This window comes from Urocampus carinirostris, chromosome 4, assembly GCF_059441175.1.
Source record: "Urocampus carinirostris isolate Australia breed hairy pipefish chromosome 4, RoL_Ucar_1.0, whole genome shotgun sequence".
Classification (NCBI taxonomy): Eukaryota; Metazoa; Chordata; class Actinopteri; order Syngnathiformes; family Syngnathidae; genus Urocampus; species Urocampus carinirostris.
Window position 1 is genome coordinate 15,805,216 of NC_142352.1, and position 12,330 is coordinate 15,817,545.

At 38.3% G+C, this 12,330-nt stretch overlaps 1 protein-coding gene across 3 annotated transcripts in view; it reads left to right on the forward strand.

The window, feature by feature from the left end:
* The window catches only part of pcdh17 (protocadherin 17), a 95,349-nt gene extending 83,309 nt beyond the window's left edge, over positions 1 to 12,040 (forward strand). For all 3 annotated transcript variants that reach the window (XM_088333757.1, XM_088333758.1, XM_088333759.1), the window contains exon 5: positions 4,927 to 12,040. In XM_088333757.1, the coding sequence (XP_088189883.1) occupies positions 4,927 to 5,609 (683 nt within the window). In that variant the 3' untranslated portion in view covers positions 5,610 to 12,040. The remainder of the gene's footprint in view (positions 1 to 4,926) is intronic.
* Positions 12,041 to 12,330: the final 290 nt, after the last annotated feature.

Sequence of the window (12,330 nt, forward strand, 5' to 3'; positions counted from 1 at the left end):
TGGGTAAATTGAATAATAATTTTGTACGCTATGGCCAGAGATTTTTGGTGCTCCAATATGTTATTTGTTTTACTATGATTCACAAGGAAATGCTCTCACACTGACATGACAACGCTCCGGGCAATAGAAAGAAACAAAAAAAATGGTTCTGCATAGATTCGAATCGTGTTTTGTCCAATTTCCAGACTCCAGTTTTGGGTGTACGAGCGTCACTTTGTCGCTCGCTCACCTTTTTTCCCATGTCGGAGAAACATTCATCACACGGATGGGTAATAACGCGGAGATGTTCGTCTGGGACGGCAAAAAAACGTGCTTAGGGAAATCACGTGTCTCTTTTTTTATGATGATACACAAACACAATGACAGAGAGCTTGACCTAGAAATCAAAAATATTGAATCACATCGTCAAGGGGATTATGAGAATGATGACTAGATTTGAGGGAGGAAAAATGTGTGTGATTCCGACAGCATGTGGCCTTTCTTAACGAAGATTCGATTTCACCCTCAAGCACGTCTCCTCATCTAACAAACCCCCCACCCTTTTTTTTTTCTTAAAGCGTTTTGTATAAATTGGAGTCAGATAAGAGACATTAGATGAGAGTAATTACTTCTTTTTTTCCGGCATACTAAATATCTGATGACAAGATGAATATCACATTGAACATCATAGCAGTGAAGAATTGTGCGCAATGCAGATTAAGATTTATATTTTAAAAATGTCCTCTAATTGAGTTTTGTGATTTTTTTAAATATATATTTTTATAATATATATATATATATATATATATATATATATATATATATATATATATATATATATATATATATATAAATCAAATATATCAGACTGTCAGCGATATCAGCTCACGTTTTCACTCGTTGCTTTGATTTTCGCTATTTCCAGAACTTTGATGTCGTCTTACCCCGCTGCATACAGTGACAATATTTGCACTCCTCCCGGGAGGATTTAAATGTAGCCACCTGGAACTACTTTGACCTTTCCTTTTTCAAACCCACCTTGCTTCCATCCTCAGATGACTGCTTCTGCACCGGAAATGTCAGGCTCCCTTTGCCAGAGCTGTTTGGTTTCTTCAATCATTTGCAAAGTGTTAAGCTCATCTGTATTTGGGCTTGTCGGGGATGCACACCTCCTACGAGGCAAAGATAAAACAAACGAGCGCACATTTTTTGTAGGAAGGTTAGGAATAGCCTAAACTGATAAAAAAATCTTTAGAATAACTGTAATACGAAAAATTACAAATGCTATTCCTACTAAAATGAGAAAATGTATGTTTATCATGGGCTAAATTCTGTGGTGTCTTTCAACTAAGACAATGTTTTCATTTTTTTTTCAAATTTTTAATATAAAAAGTATGTTTAATACATAGCAAAACAATAAAAGCAAGTTTTTGAACAAAAATAATATCAATATGTCTGGGAAAACTAAGCATAATCCCTATAAATGTTTTTAAAAAGGGTAATACAATGCCAGATGTGGTCTATTTTTAAATTATTGAGAGAAAATAAAATGACAAAATGGCTAAAATAACACTCTTAAAACCATTGGGTTTAAAAAAACCCAAACCTGGGTAAAAAATGCACCAACCCAATACCTGGGTTGAGTCGATCCATTTTTCCGTGTTGTTTTATGCAAAATAACCCAAACTGCAGGGTTTTCTTCACAAAATGACCCAGTCCGTTTCGTATTAAAAACTGTGTTTTATTTTTATAACAATTTACCTTTTTTGGCAGAATTTTTCAAACAATATAAAATGATGAAAATTTTGTTTGTTTGCAAAAAAGTCAAATTAACCTATGTATTGGCTTAGTCCATTTTTGACCCAAACCTTCTTCCAACAAAATAGTGTCTTGTACCTTAAACAATATTATTCATTTTCCATATTTGTTTTTTCCTATTTTGTAAAATAAGGAAGTTTCAAATATAGCAAAATAAGAAAGAAACATATATATTTTTAAATTAGTAGAAAATAAATGAAATATATCGTAGCACAGACGAGTACAAATTAGGACTAAGGTCGATTACTCGAATAGAATTTATAAAACTTAAAATGAGCAAATAAAAAAAAAATCTATAAGTTTCCCTTTTGTTTTGTATAATGTATTTACTACAAAAAAAATCAAGCTTAAAATTTAGCAAGATCAAAAAATATTCAAATTTTACTCTAACAAAGGTAGAGGTACCGTAGCGCAGATTAAATGTAAATCATTTTTAAATGACTTACTAAAATGAAAAATATTACTTGAAGAAAGAAGAAAAAAAATGATTAACTGTAGTAGATATATTATTGTCTAATATCTTAAAATCTAAAATAACTTTTGAAATACTTCAAAAAATACTAAAAATAGGCTAAATGATTTGCAACTCAAAACTCAAAAACTAATCGCTAAAAAGGCCGTAAAAACAATAATGTCCTTTGGCTTAACCATGGCTGTGTTAATGTTTTTTGTAAAATAAGCAAAAAAATTAAAAGTTAAGTCAGTAAGACTAAATAAGCCCCCAAAAATGTTAGTATTATGCGCCAAAAGATACCAGGAAAAAAAAGAAATGGAAATCTTGTGAGAGAATTATTGTAAAAACAAACGACGTTTGTAGGCCGTACAACCTTTGCAATAATACATTAGTCTATTCATTCAAAAATGAAAAGAAAAATTGCATTGCCGGAAACTCAGCAAAATGTAACGTGATGTCAAGTTTTCGACATGTTTGATAATCACTTAGTTGCCACACTTGGGGCTGCTGTTGCTCACTGTTGTTTCAAGCGTTGCTCACCGACTTTGTGTGAACGCTCAGACCCGTGGAAAATTACAGGGAACATTGGTTGCCACTATTTTTAATTGTTTTTATTAATATTATTATTTGTAGTAGTATTTATTTCAGACCTTAGGAAGTATAAAAAAGGAAAAATCTCCTCCTGCGTTGGAATGGATTGACGTGAGAATGAAGACGATTATCAGCCAAAGTGTGCATCCTTCTGATAGAGATGAAAGAAAAGAATATGCACACATTCATACAATAGTTGAGGGGGATACGGGTAGGGTTTTGAGCCATTTGGCAGCACTTTTTCGTTGAGGGAGGGCTTCAAAGCCCGCCGACATGAATTTATGATAACGGTGCGATGTCTTTGCCAAACCTCAACTGTTGTTGTTTTCCTCTCGCTCTATCCTCACCGTGCTGCATTCGCTGCCATCCCCTTGAATTAAAGCCCCCCAATGCACACCCCATTCCAAGTGTGTTGTAAATATGTGCCAAATATCTTTTTGTAAGGGGGGTGTATTCCTTGGACTTCTTTTAAGTTTCCCTCCAACTTAAATTAACTAATAAATATGCCGCCAGATAAATTCTTTCTTCATTCTTGTTTATATTTTGTTTATAATTGCTTCCTGTTGATCAGTTATGCAGAGGGGGCAGAGAGCTAGAACTGGCTCGCTCTAACTTTTTGAAAAGGGGCTTGTCTTCTTTCCCTCGTCTCCTTCCCCTTTCCTAAATGTTTTACAGAGGAATAGGACAGTCTTTGTGTCCTGACTTGGGAGGCCTCTGTGGTTTAGTTTCTTTGTAATTCATATTAAAGTTCATGTCTCATATTAGGGATTAGAGTACCAAGGGTTCTTCCAACCTAACTTTGCGAAAGAGGGCTTGTCGCTTCCCTTTACCTCTCTCTCATTTTTACTCCCCTTCATCCAAGAAGAACGGGATATGTTTTGCCTCCTTACCCGCTAGGATAAGGAGAAAAATGGAGGGGAAGGGGGAGTAATGGGATTGAGTTTACTCATTGCCCAGGTGGCTCTGGTTGTTTTGCCTTTACTGTTTTCTTTTTTTTTTTTTTTTACTGTCAGCAATAACAGTTTTTTTTGTGATCTTTCTTTATTCTTAGTTTATAATTTCCTGCTGGTGAATTATGTAGAGGTAGAATTCCTAAGGAGAAGCTAGTGATCTCCTGAAGTACCATTGTAGAAGGGGGCTTGGCTCCATTGTCCTTCCCCTTCTTTTTCTCCTCCTTCCGCCAAAGATGTGTTAAAGAAGAGGACAGGCTTCTCCTTGCTAAAAAAGGCAACAGGGAGGGGAAGGCAAAGTAATGGGATCGAGTTTACTCATTGCCCAGGTGGCTGTCGTATTTTAGTATTAACCTTCTACTTATTATATTAATTTATTTTTTGAGGGGGATGGGGGACTTTTCCAGAATTTGGGCACTCCTGACCTGTCTTCATGAAAATAGCCATTTGTCCCCTTAGCCCTACACTTTGTGGAGGAACTATATAGTCTTTGTGATGTAACATGAAATAGAATTGTCTTTATTGTCAATAATAAAAAACGTAATGTTCTTTCTTTACAACGAAATTAGATATGGCACTCAACGATAAATGTGTAATAAGATGTTAAATAAAAAAATAAAATTAGAATGTTAGGATAAAAAGGTAATATTATTAAGGTAATGCTTGCAGACAGACCTAAGTTCTGAGTGCATCATAAAAAATTGAATTAGATTTTTTTTTTTCTTTTTTTTTTTTCATTAAATGGGGAAGATAGTTTTTTCACAGTTTTGTGTGCCTATTAGGGTTGGTGATGGCTCTTGGGAAGAGACAGTCTCAACCCTGTTAGTGCTTGTTTAAGGGATTTGTAGCATCTAGCAGAGGGCAGCAGGTCAAAGAGGTGGTAGCCTAGGTGACAGATTCTGGTATACTATTGTCGGAGATGTCCTCTAAACTGGACAGAGAGCAGCCATTGATTTTCAGGGCTGTGTTGATGGCCCACTGTCAGGTTTTTCTGTATGCTGCCATGCACCTATCTTACCACACAGTGATGCCATATCTCCCTCCTTCTGCTTGGATTTGGGGAGAAATAAGACTTTTTTGAAGGGAAAGGGGGTATTGAGATTAAACCTAATTGTTCCACGTCTTTCTTTTCAGATGAGGACTGTCTGAATTGCACCGAGGAGTGCCGAGTGCTGGGTCACTCCGACCGCTGCTGGATGCCGGCGTTCCCTGCCGGCAGCAACCAGGCGGAGGGCGTGGATTACCGCAACAACGTTTTTGTGCCGGCGGGGATGGAGAGCGCTCCAGAGACGGAGAACTACGAGACGGTCAACCCCAACGGCAAGAAAACTTTTTGCACTTTTGGCAAGGAGCGCAGAGACCACACCATCCTGGTGGCTAACGTCAAGCCCTACTTAAAGGCCAAGCGGGCCCTCAGCCCTTTGCTCCAAGAGGTTCCCTCAGCCTCTGGAAGCCCGGTGAAAAGTTGTCCTGCCTCTGTGAAGAGTCCAGCAGACGGCGCAGAAGGAAAACCACCTCTAGCCACCTGTTCCGGGTATTACGGACCTCCCGACGGCCAGTACCTGTCGCCTGGCAAACAGAACCGGGAGCAAGGGGGCTACCCGCCCTTGCCGCCTTCAGACCCGGTGGCCAAGGTCCTGGCTGAGGCCCGTTCCAGGATAAGTCAGGAGAGCCGAGGAGAAATGGAGCGAGCTCTCGAACAGGGTGAACCTGACACCGGCCGAGAGGGGATGGACGCTCACCAGGTGGTTAGGGACATCGACAAGCTTTTGCAGGACTGCAGAGGGGCCGAGGCCACCGGCACACTGAGGAAGTGAAGAAACCGGTCACCAAAAGTCGTTCAATCGTCTCAATTTCGGGGAGCTTTTACCTTCAAAACTGATGGTGGGAAAAGTTGATCTCCAAGAAACGGAAAAAAATGTGAAACCTGCTGAATTTATACCTTCTGTTTTTTGGATTCTCGAGAAAAACACAGAGGTTGCGCCTACGGCACCTCGCAAAATCTCATCCAAGTGCCCACCAGCTCACCAGTTTGTTTCAATCCCGCCCACGGGAAAAAGGAAGAACAATCGACGCCACTACGGACAAGCCGGTCCAAAACACGCAATTGCGGGCGTCGACTTCCTCGGATAATTCCGAGAAACCCGAAGGGATTGCCGATCAGGGTTCCGGGACTCTGGACGAGTTTCGAAGGAGTCTTGATTTGCTTTTTTGTAGCCACGTCTCACGCTTTTCCTCACACGTCCACCATGACGGCCACGCTCAACACACTTGCACTACACTGCTGTAATTGTCGTGTCCGTCATCGGCTTTTTGTCCCTCGTGTAAAGTGAATTTAAATGTGTGGGTGTGTGTGTGTGAGTATGTGTGTGTGTGTGTGTGTGTGGGCGTGTGTGTGTGTGTGAATGAATGAAACAAAGCCTTAAGGCAATCACAAGTTGTATAAAAGAGACGTCTCTCCTCAACTGTGAAAAAAAACATCATCTATATGATAATATAGGCGCCTATATGTAAGATTTCATTCATAATGTCCTGATAATAAGAATATTTATACCTTTTTTATTAAATATATAAAGGGAAAAAAGGAATCTCAGCAAAAAAAGTGTCCTTGGGTTAAAGCCAAGCGTGGCGATTCTGTTTTGGTGAAAAATACAGTGAACCCTCGCTATGACGCGCTTAAATTTTCACGGTCCCACTGATTTGCACCATGCATCGTGTTCTGCGTGTTCTGCTTTCTGATTGGCTAAATAGTCCCTCACTTTTCTACAAGTGGATCAATAACATTGCCTTTTAATATCTGAGCAGAAGTAAAATGGCCAGCCAAAAAATGGGAAAAAGGATCTGTTCTTTTATTTCAATGTATAGTGGAGCAGAGCAGAGTAGACCCCCATAAATCCGTTCAGAGGTGGGCAAAAAGCAAATGCAGTATAGCGGGCGATAGAAATCAATGCTAATTAGCCCCGTACATCAGTACTCCAAATCTACACATGACAATTGTGTACAGTAAAATGCAAGTCTATGATTGAATAACATAATCTATAAATATACAAGTAAAGGATTTTTTTTTTTCATTTTCTGTGTGACATGATTTGTGCTGGTTTAGTGGAGTAGCAGGTGGATGACGTGTGGGGAGGAAATGGAGGATTCAAACAAGACAGCTTTTAAAACTTTTGTTTGTGAGGATTGTCATGCCCTTAGAAAATTCCCTTGCTTCTAACAGCTCATTTTAATAATGATCTTGATCATGGATTGGGTACGGCCATGCAACTTAGTAATTTGTGTGCCTTCTTCGTAAATGTTGTTAATCACAAGTTTTGTTTCCATGGTTATCGTGTGTCTGCTTTTCTCTTTAGCATCACTACAAGTCTTGCGACACATAGCGAAAAAGTGCAATACCAAAAAAAATTCAGAATTATATCGCTGACTGGCAAACTGTTTACGAAGCACGGGAGATTTTTAAATGAAAGAAGGGAAAGGCATTGTGAGAGGTAATTCAGCCAAGAGCATATCGGCATTATCATGATGCGATTTACGCAAACCAATAGCAGACAGGCATATTAGAGATATATTCATGAACACCGCAAAAGTTTGAATTCTATAACATGTTTGGCAAGCGAAATAATTATTTGTTGATATGATAAGGTGGAAAATATGCCGTACAGAGGGGCCAAAAATCATCTTATTCCTGACCATAATGTCAAAACGTTGGAAGCTGGGGTCACAACTGTTGTTGACATCGTATAGTTGGGAAAATGTCGTTAAAAGGGTCTGAAAACTCCAGACCCTAGAGTAATAAGGTCGGGGGTCTACTTTTATTGTATAAAAATTGTAAAAATAACTTTAATAATACTACAGGTTTCTACCTTACAGATTTTGGCTATCACGGCTTCTCTTTGAATTGGAACCCCGCGATAAACGAGGCTTCACTGTATTCCAAAAATAATAAAACGTTCCTTCACGTTATCACTACCATTATATGTGTAAATGTACTCCAGTTAGATGTGTCGACATGAACAAAAAAAAAAACGTATTTTTCTTGACTCCATGACGATTTCTGTGCATTTGAGCCAAATTGTTACGTGTACAGCTATATTGTGTATTTTATTAAATTAATATATTGTTGTGTTGCAATATACAGTACATGGGCTTATATTGTATTTGGCAAAGGTCGTCGAACTCTGTGAGTTTGCTTTAGTTGGGGTTGTTTTATTTTATTTCTCATCTGTGTTTCCTTTTCCTTCCTCTCCCGCATCTTTTTTGCCGAGCGCTTTTGAGACTTTTTATCCAACTCCAAAAACACCGACAACATTCAAAAGCAAAGACAACTATCGGGGGGTATTTGAGAACATTTTTTTACGAGGCAGCTATTTTTTTTTTCACAGGAGCTCGTATGCTTATTTTTTTTGGTTATCGTTTTACTTTAAATTCCCCGAAATGTAAAAAAAAAAAAAGAATGGAAGGGTTTTCTTGACGCTCATTAAACTGCCTTACTGTCTCTACGGAGAGCTTATTTTTGGAGCTTGTGACTGCTTACGAGTTCAACTCCCCACCCCCTCGGTCCACCAGAATGTGCATTTTTCTATAACCGGACCAAAGCAGTCCCCCCTTGTTATTTATTTTTGTGCGTAGTCCTTCTCAACACGTGGTAGAGTTCTCTGGGAACTGGACATCTAATATTTGATGTCTTAGCTAGTTGGATCCAATTGGTAAAAACAGACGTTTATTTTTGCAAATCTTGGCACGTTTTGGCCACGCTGTGAAACAACAGATAAGTGCTTTTTTTAAAAAGTCAAAAAAAGTAGAAAGTGGTGCAAGCACAAGTCCACAGGTGAAGCGTCCATGAGAGGGAACGGCGACTTATGTAGAACCCGGTTAGCTTCTGGTGGCTAGCACTAGTTTATGCGTCATTATTTCTTTTTGGGAACAATTATTAGAAATCATGTGTCCCGTTTAAGTGTCCTCGAAGATGTGACTGCACTGTAAAAAAAAATAATAATATACGGTATCTATCAGAAATCTGCGCATTTTTAAAGCTCAAAGCTACTTTTTTGTTACCGCTTTTCCAAAATAGCATGTATCATGGCATTACTGTGTTTTTACAGTATTTCTGTTAATATTATTTCATTATTAGGTTAAACTGATTAAAATTGTGATTTTTGAATACACTGATCATGTCCAATGATCATGCCAGCTAAAAATCTCATATAAACTTGTTTGCAAGCTACTCCTTTGTTATAGTCAAGGGGGTTACTTATTTTTTTGTTTTTTGTTTTTTTACAATTAGTACAATTATCACATCTCAAATGACTAACTTACTGTATACATAAAATATATAATATAATTAGTATTTTTTTATTATTATTTTTCATAATTTTCGAATTTGTCCAATCAACACACTTCAAAGACTTCTTATATTTATTTTGTGTTTTGAATCGCTTGATTTAAAATGCTTATAAATAAATAATATGCTGCAAATATAAGATTATAAAATGTAATTGTTTCTATTATATTTATTTTTTCAACTAATTCAATGATCAAACCTCAAAAAATAAAAATTATATACTTTGGGTGTGCAGGAATGCCAAATTTAAAATATTCAGAAACCAATAATATACAGTACATATAATAACAATATATGTATTTTTATTGTATATACTTTCTTGTTGCCTCACTTAAATTGTGTACATGATTAATTTTATGCTCTCATTTTCATGTATAATTATGATAGATTAATAAAATAATTGATTTTGTTTTAGGGTGGGAGACAAATATTAATACATGGTTAAAATATTCAATAAAAATATATTGCAAGAAATAAAATCATGCATTTTAAGTTGGGCAATTCAAACAATTGAAAGATAATAAATACCTTGTTCTTATCAAGTAATTGGATTTCATTACATTTAAAACTAATAAAAGATAATGTTACACACCTTATTTGAGTAATTATATTTATATGTATGTAAGTATTACTTGGAGTCTCTATGACCTTTTTTCGATCAGTTTTAGCTGTCTGAGAAACTTCTGTTTAGGTACAACTCCCAAAGTTTTTTTTTTTTTTTAATTTTATTGATTTACAGTGCAGTGTTGATCATCTTCATATAAATTTTGACTTTCCTCACAAAAGTGTTTCACTTACTGTTGACCTCTCAGTTTGGTTTTGCATATTTTAGCGTTTTCAGAGCAGGCACGGGAAATATTAGCGGTTATATAAAAGAAAAATTGTTATTGCCTCTACATAAATCCAATAATTCCATCTGCACCGTGCCCAAATTAAAGTGCGCTGTTCACCGCCTTTCATTTGGATGCCTTTAAAGATAAACTAAAGGGTGAAAGGAAGGTGAAATGACAAATTTGCATCATGAGATATTTTCCTTTTTTTCTCATCCTTTATTCTTTAGAGATCAAATAGATATGTTCCTTTTCTAGTCATTGCAATGAGACATCTTTTTTTTCTTGCTGTCAAATTCATCTGTGAAAATGCGAAACACAAAAACTTTAAATGAAATAGTAAAAATAAATAAAAAAGTACAATATAAACTATAACTGAAAGCCATACTGTAATCCATGCTGCTTGGTACTTTGCGACCTCTGTGGATCACGGCATATAAGATAATTGGCGATCCATTATCCCCTTTCACACATTTCTGTGAGCATGGGTCGTCAGAGCACAATTTTGTCGGGCCTGTCTCTTCTCTTTTTGCCATTCTACCAACCGAGAAGTAAAGTGCACTCATGCGGCCACAATCTATTGTCCCCTTTGCATTTTACTGCAAGCAGGGACTGGAAAAAGGCGTTTTTTTCATGAGACCTGCTGTTCTGGCCCGCCTAAAATGAAATTCACAGTTGTGTCCGTGGTCAATTATCCACTGTCAACTATTGTGGAGACCAGGGACTGGTATAGCGCATTTTCTATATGGGCAGGCCCCTGAGGCAAGCCTAAAATTATCTTCACTGTTTCGGCTGTGATCAGACTGGCTGTGATCAACTATCCATGGTCGACTATTGCTGAGAGCAGCGGTCAAAAGAGTGTGTGCCATGAGTGGCAGTTTATTTTTCACCCCTTGCTTCCCCCTAAATTAAACTGCACCTGAGCTAGTGTGATCCTTTATCCCCTATTGACTATTGCTGCAGGCAAGGCTAAGAGCTCATTTGGGGTTTGGGGCAGCTGAAAAATGCCGCTATGGCCTGAGTAAAATTGTGTTCTGGCCTGCTAAAATCAACTGCACTGTTTTGGCTGCAATTATCCACAGTCCATTATTGCTCAAAACTTTTCTCGATCGTTCTGCCCAAAATGATAAGCAACTGTGTGGCTGCGATCTATTACCCCAGGTCGACTATTGCCAAGAGCTGGGGCAGAGAGAGTGCATTTTTTTTGCCACTGAAGCGTTCTGGCCTGCTAAAATCAACTGCACTGTTTTGGCAGTGATTATTATCCTTAGTCGATTATTGCTGACAGCGGGGACCAAGAGAGAAAATTTGTCATGCGTGGTGGCACTATTTTCATTCTATCCACCTCAAATGATCGTCACCTGTGTGGCCGCGATCTATTATTCCTGGTCGCCTATTGCTGCAAGTGGAGCCCGGCAAAACGCTATTAAAAATAGGGGAGAGGCAACTTTGCAGAATTTGCAGAGGTCCCTATTACCCGCGTTAAACCAGGAATTGCTGTATGTATAATTAATATATGTATATATAAATTTTAGTAGGCAGTCTATATAAGCGCCATTCCCTCTTATGGTCTGTCTCGGGTCTGCTCATGTGCAAAGGAAGCTAGTTCTTGCGTACAGAAGGTACTCTTTAAAGCCATTGCCCTTCTCTCCTGGGCTTTTTGCTGTCTAATAGCGCTCGGTCTAATGCTGAGGTCAGCACATAATAGGAGACAGGGCATAATGCCCAGTCCCCCCCCACCCCACCCTCGCGTCATGCTATCATTACATGTATTTCTCCAACCCAAATGGGCTATTTTGCCGTGCTATGGCCGAGGTTTTTACGGCAAAGCCTTGTTGAATGTGGCTCATCGTTGCACTTCACTCACAGGAACAATACACAAACCACGACACAGCCGCTGTTTTGTCGGTGTAATTCCCCTCTGTTCCTACCCATACCCTTAAAACCTGCACCGTATATTTGCTCCATGCTGCAACAGGCAACAAACAAATCCACGAGGATTTTTTCAACCGCTCTTGTCTAAAGGCTTTGTTCATTGTGAAAAAGATTAAATAAAAAGACAATTATTACGGTTTAATGTGGTCTTGTGTTTATCTTATCAAGCATTTATCAAGTTCACAAACGACCACCACGACCCTACACCCTTCTGAGCAGACTCTCTTCACTTGGTCTATCCCACACGCCCCTCCAATGGTTTGACTCGTACCGCTCTGGCTTCACACAATTCATTCAAATCAAGTCATTTTCCTCTGATCCCTACAGTCTCCTCAGGTGCGCCCCAGAGCTCTGTCCTGGGGCCCCTCCTCTGAAATCACAGTTCACCGTCAATTTCCTAAAACTAAACAGCGACAAAACGGAACTACTTCT